General features: G+C 39.1%; 2 protein-coding genes across 4 annotated transcripts in view; one reads left to right on the top strand and one right to left on the bottom strand.

The window, feature by feature from the left end:
- The window catches only part of gfm1 (G elongation factor, mitochondrial 1), a 101,211-nt gene that overhangs the window by 66,504 nt on the left and 21,830 nt on the right, over nt 1-12,877 (top strand). The gene's annotated exons all lie outside the window — the stretch shown is intronic.
- On the bottom strand, nt 5,885-12,191 carry lxn (latexin). Its single transcript, XM_070882519.1, has 6 exons — nt 11,973-12,191; nt 7,164-7,232; nt 6,736-6,904; nt 6,461-6,597; nt 6,304-6,366; nt 5,885-6,184 (listed from the first exon to the last, which is right to left on the bottom strand). Exons 1-6 carry the CDS (start codon nt 12,189-12,191, stop codon nt 5,885-5,887), a joined length of 957 nt encoding a protein of 318 aa, XP_070738620.1.

Genomic DNA, 12,877 nt, shown 5'->3' with positions numbered 1-12,877 from the left:
ACATTAGGTTCTGCCTGCAGCAGACTAGCATCTTCTACAGTTCTAACACTCACACAGATCTTGGTATCATCTGCAAATTTGCAAATTGTGCCTCCCAACCCCAAAATCCAGATCATTAATAAAAAATAGTAAAAAGCAACGGTCCCAATACTGATCCCTGCGGGACAGCACTGGTGACCAGTCTCCAAACCGATGCAAATTCATCTATAACTACTCTTTGCCTGCCAGCCAGTTTGAATCCAACTCAATATATTTCCACTAATATCAGAAGCTCCAATCTTATAGAGAGGCCTCTTATGCGATACCTTGTCAAAAGCTTTTTGGAAATCTGAGTAGATAATGACTACTGGGCTTCCCTCGTCCACCAACCTTGTAACTTTTTCAAAAAAATGCAGTTTGATTTGTGAGACATGACTTTTTTATGAAGCCATGTTGGGTATCCCTAATATGTTCTTCCCTATCTTAAGTATTCATATATTGCATCCCTTATGATTCCTTCTAGCATCTTACCTATTACTGATGAGTCTGCAGTTACCTGGGTCTATCTTGTCACCTGTTTTAAAAATGAAGACTACATTAGCCTCCTTCCAATCTGTTGGAACCATTCCAGAGTGCAGTGAGCGATTAAAAATACAGGCCAGGGGCTCGCACAGCACACGTCCCATCTCCCGGAGGATCCTTGGGTAGATACCATCTGGCCTGGCTGCTCTATCTATTTTAAAGATTTTAATTATTTCCAAAACAATATGTTTATCTATGTTAATGTTACTAACACAACTAGCATTATTAAATTTTAATATTTGAGCATCATCTTCAAGGGTGAAGACTGATGCAAAGTAGCCATTTAATATTTCTGCTATACCTAGGTTACAAAGAACTCACTGTCATTGAACACACTTCAGTGGCCCAATACAGCCTTTGATAATTCTCTGGCTCTTCACTTAACTAAAAAAAGCTCTTCCCATTATTGCCACAGTTGTCTACAATCCTTTTTTTCATTAGTCTTTTTGCTGATCTAATAGCAGCCTTCGCTTTCTTTTGTTGTTCCTTGTATTCAACCCTGTTTTTGAGAATTAAATGTTTTTAATTTATAGCAACATTTCTGTTTACATCTTATTTGTCTTTGTACATAACCAGTCAGCCACCTTGGCTTTTTCTTGCCACATTTCCTTCTTTTGATTTTGGGTACGTGTTTGTTTTCCAATATTTTTCATCTTTGCGTGGATAAGTGTTTCCAAACTTTTCTCCTGAATGACCTGGCTCTGATCTTAAGTTTATGTCCTTGTCCTAGACTTTCACCATCAGTAGAAAATGTTTTTCTCATTCCTTCCCTACCAATTCCTTTCAAAATTCTAAAACCCTCAATCAAATGACCCCTTAACCTTCTCTATTCCAGTGAATACAGTCTTTGTTTGTGTAACCTCTCCACCTAATCTAACCCTTGGAGCCCTGATAACATCTGATCAATCTACCACACTCCTTCCAAGGCCAATATACCCTTCCTAAGGTGTGGTGCCCAGAATTGTACATAGTATTCCAGAGGTGGTCTAACCAGGGCTTTGTATAGTTGTAGAAAAACTTCCACCCCTTTTTTTATTTTAGCCCTCTAGTTTATAAAGAGCTTTTTTGGAATTTGATTCGAGTAGCACCACATTAACAAGTTGGTTTTGAAAAATCATGATTTGTTTAGTAGGAGGAAAAATGGATCTTAATAGGTTAAACATACCAGTGAAACCTTTACTTTGCAAAAAGCTTCAGTTAATGGCAGTGCAGTGGCACTGTGCTTTCCAGCACCAACACACAATGTCTCGGATTTTGCGGTTGTCATGACGGAGAAACTGTCAGCGTTCATTACCATGTGAAACTGACAACAACTTCTGACGCCTGCACATGCACAGTTAAATGCGGAAATCTAGAAGTTGCTGTCAGTGATTCCCCACTCCACCACAAGGTGCGTTGCTGAAGTCCTCGCAGATAAAAATCTTCGAAATAATTTGAATTGACATGAACTTCCACTTTTTACGCTCTAATCGTGCTATAAAAACCCTGAAAAAGTTAAGCCTTGTTGACTGAGGTGTAACTCGGTTTTTAATGGCTTACTAAGTCATAATTACTGCTGGCCCTAAAAAATTAAATTTATATTTGTGGAATGTCAAATTTTTTTACGTTAAAAATTTCATTAAAAAAAGTTTTTTTTAAAGTTTATTTGATATCTCAACTTCTACCTTAATCCCATGTGTACCTCCCAATCTTTATTTCGCACTCTGTAAAATGATTAAAAAGTGAAGGATAATCCTTGCTTTTTACTTCCTCGTTTGCTATCTGAGAGTTCTTTAATGTGATTGGCTGCTTGGCCTGCTTGATTACATCACTTGCTGGATGCCAGAGATCCCCTATAGATGGCGCCAGAATGAAATTAATATTGGGAAAAGTGAAATTCACGCCAGAGATCGCTAAATCTTTGGGCAGCTTTCTTCGAGGTCAGCAGCAAGCACTGTCACTTTGCCACTAACTGAAAATCCCAGCCAATGCCATAGATAGAAGGATGCAGGTTTGATGCGGCTAATAAGTTCTAGCCACACTGCGTGAGGATGTGCTGAATGAAGATAGTAATACATTGTGCACATACTTCATGAATAATGCTAAAGTAGCCAAGGATGAAGTTGAAGTAGATTTAGGAATGCTGGTAGATTTTGCATTTCTAATATCTGGTTAATGTGGGGCAGCAATCAACAGAGCCAATAGACTGTTAAATGCTGTTCAGAGAGATGTAGGTGTCTTCGTACAGGAAAGACAAACATTAGCATGCAGGTACAGCAAGCAATTAGGAAGGCAAAAGGCATGTTAACCTTTATTGCAGGGGGATTGGAGTACAAGAGTAAAGAAGTTTTACTACAATTACACAAGACTTTGGTGAGCCCACACCTGGAGTACTGTGCTCAGTTTTGGTCTCCTGATCTGAGGAAGGACATACTTGCCTTCGAGGCAGTGCAACGAAGGTTCACTAGATTGATCCCTGGGATGAGGGGGGGTTGTCCTTTGAGAAGATTGGACCTACACTCTCTGGAGTTTAGAAGAATGAGGGGTGATCTCATTGAAACATACAATACTGAGGGGGGGTTGCCGGTAGATGCTGAGTGGTTGTTTCCCTTGGCTGGAGAGTCTAGAACTAAGGGGCATAGTTTTAGGATAAGAGGTCGGCCATTTAAGACTGAGATGAGGAGGAATTTATTCACTCCGAGGGTAGTGAATCTTTGGAATTCTCTACCCCAAAGGCCTTTGGATGCTGAGTAACTTGAGCACAAAAATCTAGGCTGACACTTCAGTGCACTGCCGGAGGGAGTGCTGCACTGTCGGATGAGACGTTAAACCGAGGCCCTGTCTCCTCTCTCGTGGACGTAAAAGATCCTATGGTACTATTTCGAAGAAGAGCAAGGGAGATATCCCCGGTGTCCTGGCCAATATTTATCCCTCAATCAACATAACAAGAACAGATTATCTGATCATTATCGCATTGCTGTTTGTGGGAGCTTGCTTGTGTGCAAATTGGCTGCCGAGGTTCCTACATTACAAAAGTGACTACACTCCAAAAGTACTTCATTGGATGTACAATGCTTTGAGACGTCCGGTGGTCGTGAAAGGCGCTATATAAATCCAATTCCTTTATTTTTCGTTGAGTATATTCAAGGCTGAGAAAGATAGATTTTTGGACTCTAGGGGAATCAAGGGATATAGGAAAGTGGGAGTTGAGGTCGAAGATCAGCCATAATCTTATTGAATGGCGGAGGAGGCTTTAAGGACCGTATGGCCCAGTCCTACACCTAATTCTGATGTTCTAATGCTGAATTTTATAGCCAAATTATTAGAATACAACTCAGAAGATGAGCTGCTAAAATTGTGCAGTGCTCTCATCAGACTACATCTTGAGTACTAGGTCGAGTTTTGGTCATTGAGATGCAATGGAGATATTCAACTCCAGGAGATGGTGGAGAGAAGAGCAGTGAAGCTGATGAGGACTGAGTTTTGAGGAAAGACTTGAGAAACTTAGGTAATGCAGTCTTAAAAGTAGGCAGTTGAAAAGGAACTAAATAGTATCGAAAAACCAAAGTTAAACCATGACAGTGGGACAAGAGGTCAAACTGGGGAAAGTAAAATTTAGGACCGCTGTTAAAAAAAAAAGTTATTTAAAACAACGATCAAGGCAGGGAATGGACTTTTGTGCAGGATATAGGAGGCAAAACAACTCTGCAATCATTTACAGTATACGAGATGAGAATTTACATCCCTGTTTGGCACCAAACATGTGTGCAAGGCCAAGAGGTATTTTTCCAAATTCAGATAACACAAAGGAATCTGAGTAGGTGGTAGTCAGAAGTTAGCAACCACATTGGGCCAGCTCCAAACTCAGAACTGTTAACGTTTACTCACTGACAGCTGCCAACAGAATTTTTGTGGGCTAGTCAGCGGAGATTTCCTCCAATCTGGTGTTTTTTTCCAGCATGGTACACTCTACAGGGGATCTGTGGTGTGTGAGAGCAGGTCAAGTAACAGCGCGGTTGTTAAAGCAATCAGCTTGACAAATCCTCATTGAGAGACACACAGTCCAAAGCAGGAAATATAAATTGGATTTAAATGATGTATAGAAAACGGAATAAAGATTGAGAAATACAGATGGGATTACGGGAGAGAGATAAGAGACAGATAGAAAAAGTTACAAAAAAATTTACATTTAAAAAAAATCTCCAACACTAATTTTCTTCTGAGGGAGTGAGACTTCACACTTATGAAATTAATTTTTCAGGGCCAGAGAGGTTGTTCAGCCGTAATTATTGCTCATCACATCATTAAAAACGCGCTCCTGAATGCAGCAGCCCTAACTTTTTCAGCCATTTTTAGTGCAGAATTAGTGAGCATGCACAGCAAGTTCATGCCATAAATCATTTTGGTGCCAAGTCTATTGATGAGGACTGCAACAGCACTCCCTGTGGAGGAGCAGGGTATCTCTGACAGCAATTTCTGGATTTCCACGTTTAACTGCACAGGTGCGTACTCCAGAAGTTGCTGTCAGATTTCCTCCATTATAACGGTGAGTACTGATCGCCTCATTGTTATTCTCATCGGAAATTCTGGGCCATTATGTTATCCTGATGCTATTTATTCTAATTTAGCGATGCATACCTGAGGACGATTGTCCTCCTTCTCTGCCTCTGTCTATCTCTGGGACACATACACTCACTGGAGTGCTTGGAAATAATTTTATTTTATTATGCTGGTCTGCTCTATTGCTACTTCTAATAAATTAAGGAAACAAAAATTGAGGCCTTGCACGCAGCATGGGGTGGGAGAAATGATGAGGCTATTGTCAGGAGAAAAGTCTTCAAAGCTGTACACTTATTTTGGATGTCTTAATTCACTGAAAATAATTCAGCCTCAACTACAAAAAATGATGATCATACTGCAAATAGATAATCCAACCTTCCAGTTTGTGCAGTTTTATAAATGCATTCTCAAAAATTGTGTTTTTCAGTGAGAATTCTTTATTAATAGATAGCAGTGCAACTTTCATTGGAGCAAATTGTTGAGATTATCAGTTATTTTATTAATCTGACATTAAGGTAGTTCACTGGCTTGAGTACGGCTTCAGTCTCTTGTACCATTTAAATATGATTTTATGGCGGTAGTGGAAAATATAATTTGAAAATTTTAAGACAACATTTGAAGCAGCAGTGTTGCATCCATTGTGAGCTGCATGCTTTAGTTAAATTAATACAGATACAATGCTAGTAATATCCTTTTTCTCACAAAGTCTTGTTTTATGTGCTACAAGTACATTGGGAAATATACACTGAGTAAATTTGAATAGTCCTACATGAGTGGTTAGCACTCAGTTCTTGGAAAAACTTTCCATAGCCGACTCTTCAACTCTTCCAAATCCTGATCCTTCGAATCTTCCAAATCCTGATTCTTCGAATCTTCCAAATCCTGATCCTTCGAATCTTCCAAATCCTGATCCATCGAGTCTTCCAAACCCTGATCCTTCAATTCTTCCAAAGCCTGATCCTTCAACTCTTCCAGACCCTGACTCTTTAGAAAAACTTTCCCATGAAGAAGGCAAGCAAAAATATTTAACCGGCAGTGATTGTTTGGGGTGCCACATCACCCGCATATGGCAAGTGATTATTTCCTGTTCAGGGCAGAGAAAGTAGCATTACTTGCATGTAATTAATGTGCTGGCAAAGATCATAGTGAAAGAGATTTGAGTAGAAACTGTAGAGATAATCAGTTTATTTTTGATTAATTTACCTGGGTTGGCAACTCGTGGAGAAGAACTATGTAGGTAAAGTGAAGAAATTTACCTGCCTTTATCTGGAAAAGAATTGTTTAGTTATTAAAACATTTAATGAAAATGCCACAATACAGATATATTCAGTGATGAGAAGAATTTATTTTGATTTCTTACCCATTGATTAAATTTCTGTATTCGAGCCAGGTCATACTTCATGACTTCAGTGGACTTTTCCCACATGATGTAGCTGGCACTAACTTTTGCCAGGTGCCAGATTAACATCATTTTAGGGTCTACAAATCCAAAATTATCTGTTATGTGGGGAGGAAAAAAAGGCAGCTTTTGAAAAAAGATTTTGGAAATCATGTTGAGTATTATTTTCTTGAATATTTTGTAATTCTAAAAATCAACTTGATAACTGTAATTAAGCTGTTGAGTGACATTCATACCAGGAATATTGTAGCCAACAACGGGGTTCTTCTGTTTTTTCAAATTGAGGTAAAATGTATTATCTTTCTTAAAGCTGTCTTTAAGGTCTTTCAGATGGCACTTTAGAGTTGTGTGTGCATTTTTTTTCTTGTTGTGGAAGAGTACATTCGCTGTACAGATGCCAGTATCCTGTGGTGAGCAAAAGTTATTGTAATTTTGAGTTTAGTTCTTTGAATATTATTTGTAGCACTTGCATCCTGATTATTCATTCAAGGCAAGGGTAACTGGTCATTTTAATTCAGCTACTTATGTTTAAATGGCAATGAAAGATACAGTAACTGTCACTTAATTCTCTGTTGTCAAAAACCCATTATAAAAGCTAAAGATGCGAAAGAATATAGTTGTGAAGTTTGTTGCTTGTAAGGCCTGTTGTCACTATTCTACTTACATTTGAAGAACTTTCTTCATTTTTCACTTCAAATTCAAGATGGTACTTGTGTCCGATATTTGAAATCACCTGGAGAGAGAAATATTTTGTTGGTGTGGGTTAATGTTAAGTCAATCTTGATATTAATAGTAATGTACACAATTCAGTATGCATTAGTCACAACATTTTTGTGTGCCTTGCAATTTCTGCAGAAATTAGGATTTGTGTGTATGGATCCTGTTATATTGGTACCCAGTAATAGAAACAAAAAATGATGGTTAAAAACAAAACTTTCTCCAGGAGCTTCAATTGAATATTAGAAAGAATACATAAAACCAATGTTTTCAAATGTCATTCCAATCCATGAGGTCAGTGATGATGTTGCCAAACCAATCTAGTTTTTTCTTTCCTGTAATACAATGTGTTGTATGCTGATTGCATGTACAGATATAGTTGTTACTCTTCCTCTTGGCTGAAGAGAGTTATCATCTAAAAGGTTGGACATTTCAGTGAATCTGAGGCTTTGGGGCAAAAAAATTAAAGTACTCTGGCAGAAAAAGTATATAATCAAGCTTAATCATTATTGTGAAATATGGAATCGTTTAGGCTTCAAACCTTATTTTCAACAGTAGTCACTCAAACGAATGGGAGGCAACAAGCATGATGGGCAGGAAGTGCATGCAAATTTACCATTTTTATTTGAAATCGGGGAGCAAGCAAGAATGAAAATCAATGATAAAGTTCAACATAACAAACTAATAATAGACAGTCAGCAACAACTATGAATTTAAAATGAACGAATCAAATAGTTCAAAGTTTTTTGAAAAACCTTTTTATTGCATTTTGCGATTCTCTGCTAAACTGAGTGTTTGCTACTGCAAATGAGGCCTGTAACATAGCACAGGCACTCAATTATAATATTTAAAGGAAAATGACCAAACATGCCTAAGCAATATAATTTTCCGTATTAGAAATGGCTCCAAGAATGTTTGCGAAGCCCGAGCCACTAATTCAAGCAGGCTACCGAAAGTATCAGCTAAAGATACTAAATTGGGCAACAGCCAATAGTGACCCACCAGCATCTAATTGATGGCAAGGCTGGCTATTCACAATGTATGCCTGGACTTGTTCTTTGTAAACTCTGCCCCTCCTGCACTACTCTTTTTCAATGGAAACTCACTCGATGAAAACTCAGAGGAAAAGCATATGTAGAAGCAGTAAAGGACCATCAGCTGGTCGGAGCCATTGGAGGGAGCAGCATGCAGCGGCCTGGCCCGGAAATCTGCGCGGTCCTGGCCTGTAAGACCATCAGCAGGCCGGGGCTATTGGAAGGAACAGCATGTGGCGGCATACCACTGAAGGGAGCAGCACATGCTGCTGCAGGAGGGGCGACGACTACGAAGCCAAATCGCTGATTGCAGTGCGGGCAGGCATAGCAGGAGGGGCGAAGGAGCGGCAAGAGTCCTTAGAGGGAAGTGACCGGGGCCCAGGAGAGGCGCGAATCTGGGGCCCAGAAGAGGCGCGGGCCCAGGGCAGCATGGGCCAGTCCACACTGCGATATGTGTGTGCGCTCGGTCTGTGCAGCAGAGCTGGTCTCCAGTTAGTCTTGGGTAATCCTTGCCACTGGACCAAGGCCTAGCTCTGTCAAGCCCGTGTGGTGGCTGGTGTGCAACGGCCACCACACGTTAAAAAAATCCAAGCAGAGGCATCTTCCAACCTTCGCGATGTAGTTCGGGATCTGGGGTATTAGGTCCTTCATTGGTAGTGGGGAAAATGTTGGAATTAATTATTAAAGATGTAATAGCGCATTTGGAAAGCGGTGACCGGATCGGGTCCAAGTCAGCATGGATTTATGAAAGGGAAATCATGCTTGACAAATCTTCTAGAATTTTTTGAGGATATAACTAGCAGAGTGGACAAGGGAGAACCAGTGGATGTGGTGTATTTGGGCTTTCAAAAGGCTTTTGACAAGGTCCCACACAAGAGATTAGTGTTCGAAATTAAAGCACATGGTATTGGGGGTAATGTATTGATGTGGATAGAGAACTGGTTGGCAGACAGGAAGCAAAGAGTAGGAATAAATGGGTCCTTTTCAGAATGGCAGGCAGTGACTAGTGGGATACCGCAAGGTTCAGTGCTGGGACCCCAGCTATTTACAATATACATTAATGATTTAGACGAAGGAATTGAATGTAATATCTCCAAGTTTGCAAATGATACTAAGCTGGGTGGCAGTGTGAGCTGTGAGGAGGATGCTAAGAGGCTGCAGGGTGACTTGGACAGGTTGGGTGAGTGGGCAGATGCAGTATAATGTAGATAAATGTGAGGTTGTCCACTTTGATGGCAAAAGCAGGAAGGCAGAATATTATCTGAATGGTGACAGATTAGAAAAAGGGGAGGTGCAACGAGACCTGGGTATTATGGTACATCAGTCATTGAAAGTTGGCATGCAGGTACAGCAGGCGTTGAAGGCGGCAAATGGCATGTTGGCCTTCATAGCAAGAGGATTTGAGTATAGGAGCAGGGAGGTCTTACTGCAGTTGTACAGGGCCTTGGTGAGGCCGCACCTTGAATATTGTCTCCTAATCTGAGGAAGGACATTCTTTCTATTGAGGGAGTGTAGCGAAGGTTCACCAGACTGATTCCCGGGATGGCAGGACTGACATGAAAGACTGTATCGAATAGGCTTGTATTCTATGGAATTTAGAAGAATGAGAGGGGATCTCATAGAAACATATAAAATTCTGACTGGATTGGACAGGTTAGATGCAGGAAGAATGTTCCTGATGTTGGGGAAGTTCAGAACCAGGGGTCACAGTCTAAGGGTAAGGGGTAAGCCATTTAGGACCGAAATGAAGAGAAACTTCTTCACTCAGAGAATTGTGAACCTGTGGAATTCTCTACCACAGAAAGTTGTTGAGGCCAGTTCGTTAGATATATTCAAAAGATGTGGCCCTTACGGCTAAAGGGATCAAGGGATATGGAGAGAAAGTAGGAATGGGGTACTAAAGTTGCAAAAATGATCAGCCATGATCATATTGAATGGTGGTGCAGGCTCGAAGGGCCAAATGGCCTACTCCTGCACCTCTGTAAACTCATCCCTTTTTGGCGTGGAAGCAAGTCATCCTCGCTTCGAGAGACTGCCTATGATGATGATGAAAGGCTAATTGATTTTTTTTTTTGTATAACAAATGCAGTCAGCGAGTAAAAGGAGCAATCACAGCTGAAGAGAAAACCAACAAGTAGGAAATGGCATTTCTTAATAGTTTGTATAGTTATAGCTGCTGCTTTATTTATGTTTCGGCTTGAAAACTCAGTCAATGTTCAATGGCAAGTTCTGGCAGGACTGTACCATCATTCCAATTTGAATTGCGCATCTGAAAACACATATTGCAGAGTTTTTGATAAAGAAGGAAAGAGGCAAATTAATTTAATCTTTTCCTGAGCGTTACGTTTTTTGCTGTTTACTATAAAAACCTACCGAACAGGTGCAAGGTAGGGGTAAATAGTTGCACTCTTCATTTTGCATGCAAATTTACTCATTTATCTGCTTCCGGTCAGAGTTTTGTTTCTACGTATCAAACAGAACAAATGTTTTTGGGAGATCTCTTACAACTTCTTTCAGTGGTGAGCAGCACCTCTTTCGCTTTCACATCTCCACATCCAACCCCTCCCACCTTGCACCATAATCTCTGACTCACTGTAACCGAAATGTTGTATATTTTATTATACCCCAAAAAGATTTCAAGATTGAGCACATCAGAGTTCCAGTAAAAGCTTCTGAACCCTTTTTATGGTTTATAAATGTATCTGAATATTTTGGTAAGATTGCATTCTAATTACTCCTGATAATTTTTGTCAGTTGTGAAACAAATTTGGAACTACAAAGAAAACAGTGCAGATTCTATATTTCCTGACCACGGTAGATAGCATGGATGATTGGGTATTAATTTGCTTATTATATGACGGTAAGAAAAACATAAGAACACTTGTGCAATGTTTGAGCTGGAACAATGGACATATACTGTAACCTTTGGTTTCATCATTTAGATTTATAAAATGGAACTTTAAATAGTAATGTTTAAGGATTATGGTTGAAAATATGTGAGAGAGTTCATAGTTGCTAAGTGCCATAGATTAGAATACAAAATGGTTTTTGTACTGTTAAACAGCCCAACCCACACTGACCTTTGCAGGACAGAGAGGTTTTGGCTTTTCTCCAGTTAGTGGTACCAGCGAAACTCTTAGTTTAAACTGATTATACATACTATTGTTTTAGAATGGAATTAGTTGAAATTTGAAAGCAATATTCTGCTCCAAATCTACCACCTATTTTTCATAAACTTATTAGAAGAAGGAGTTCAATAAATTACAAAATGCGCAAGCTAAAGTCGCTTGATAAAAACTAGCAAGCATAATATAAGCTTCTTTTGCTAATAATTGCTTATTGGAAATTAGCTATGGTCTGCTCCTGAGTTACCGTGTTATTAAAATGAATGTATCTAGCTTTCTTGCATACAGGTTCCAATTCAGCAACTTTCCAATAAACAAAGGCATTTGCCATGTCCCTGTTCATGTGCTTTGCATTTTAATTATGTCCTTCATAGTTTGTAATTGGAATATGTTGTACAAAATATAGAAATAATACTTGTTTTTCAGTTTGGCAGCAGCAGCACATTTGCATTAATTTTCTATTAAAGTTTTTATAGCATGCAAAAGCATATATTAAGGACACCAAAAAGCTCTCTTACAATTCGAAGAAAGTTCAGAAAGCATATTTATAACATTTATTTTACTTGTACTGTCTTCCCATTTAAGAAAAAATCTTACCTCAGTAGAGACTTTCTTCAGCTTATGTAGTCCATAAACTCTGTTTGGGGATCCATGACGATAGTTTAAATAATGGACAGCCACACTTGCAGCTTGTCGAGCAAGACGAGCTTCTGTAGGAATTTCAACGGCAGTAACTGGAAGATCTAAACGATTTGTTTTTGGCATTCCATACAGTAATGGTAGGAAACAAACAACGAAGCATACAGTTGAGTACATGTTTGAGCACAGCCAATTATGAACTAAACTTTCAGCCCTTGTGTGGAAGATACAGTTTCAGTTGCATCAGGATCACAACACCCTCACGACCTTAATGATTATGTATTCAAGTAATAAATGCTAATGTTTCATGGACTTTATTATGGTCTCAAACGTCTGCATCAAAAATACGTACTTTTGTCTTTAATCAGGACCAAACTTTGCTGCATTTGATTTTAATATACTTTGGAATAAAATGCTGGCTTAATTCTGTTAATCTTGTTTTTAACAAAAAAAGGTGATTTGCTCTAACTTTTGAACTTGAGCCAATGTTCATGGTCAGAGTCTAAATGCTTTTGAAGTGCTTTTCCCCATTAATTTATCAGTATTGAGAGGAAAGAATATTATTTTGTGACCATGTCAATTAGCTCTACTAACTACACATACAAGCATAACGATAGCTGCAATTTATTTTCTTTCATTGACCATTTGTTATGTATGTTTCAGTGTAGTGAATAAAGAGAACCATTTTAAAAGGCTTGTGAAATTTCTTGAAGTTAAGCAATTATTTCAAGGAACTGGCATAGTTTACTGGTGTGCCTACCTGATATTCCCATTCTGTGCTAGTTTAGAAATGCAAAACTAATTTCAAAAAAAAAGTTAGACTTGCTAATTTCTTATGTCAGAAAAGGTATAGAATTAGTCAG

Source organism: Pristiophorus japonicus, chromosome 6, assembly GCF_044704955.1.
Source record: "Pristiophorus japonicus isolate sPriJap1 chromosome 6, sPriJap1.hap1, whole genome shotgun sequence".
NCBI classification, from domain to species: domain Eukaryota; kingdom Metazoa; phylum Chordata; class Chondrichthyes; family Pristiophoridae; genus Pristiophorus; species Pristiophorus japonicus.
Note: the sequence above shows the minus strand (reverse complement) of the source record. Positions and strands in the feature narration are given on the sequence as shown.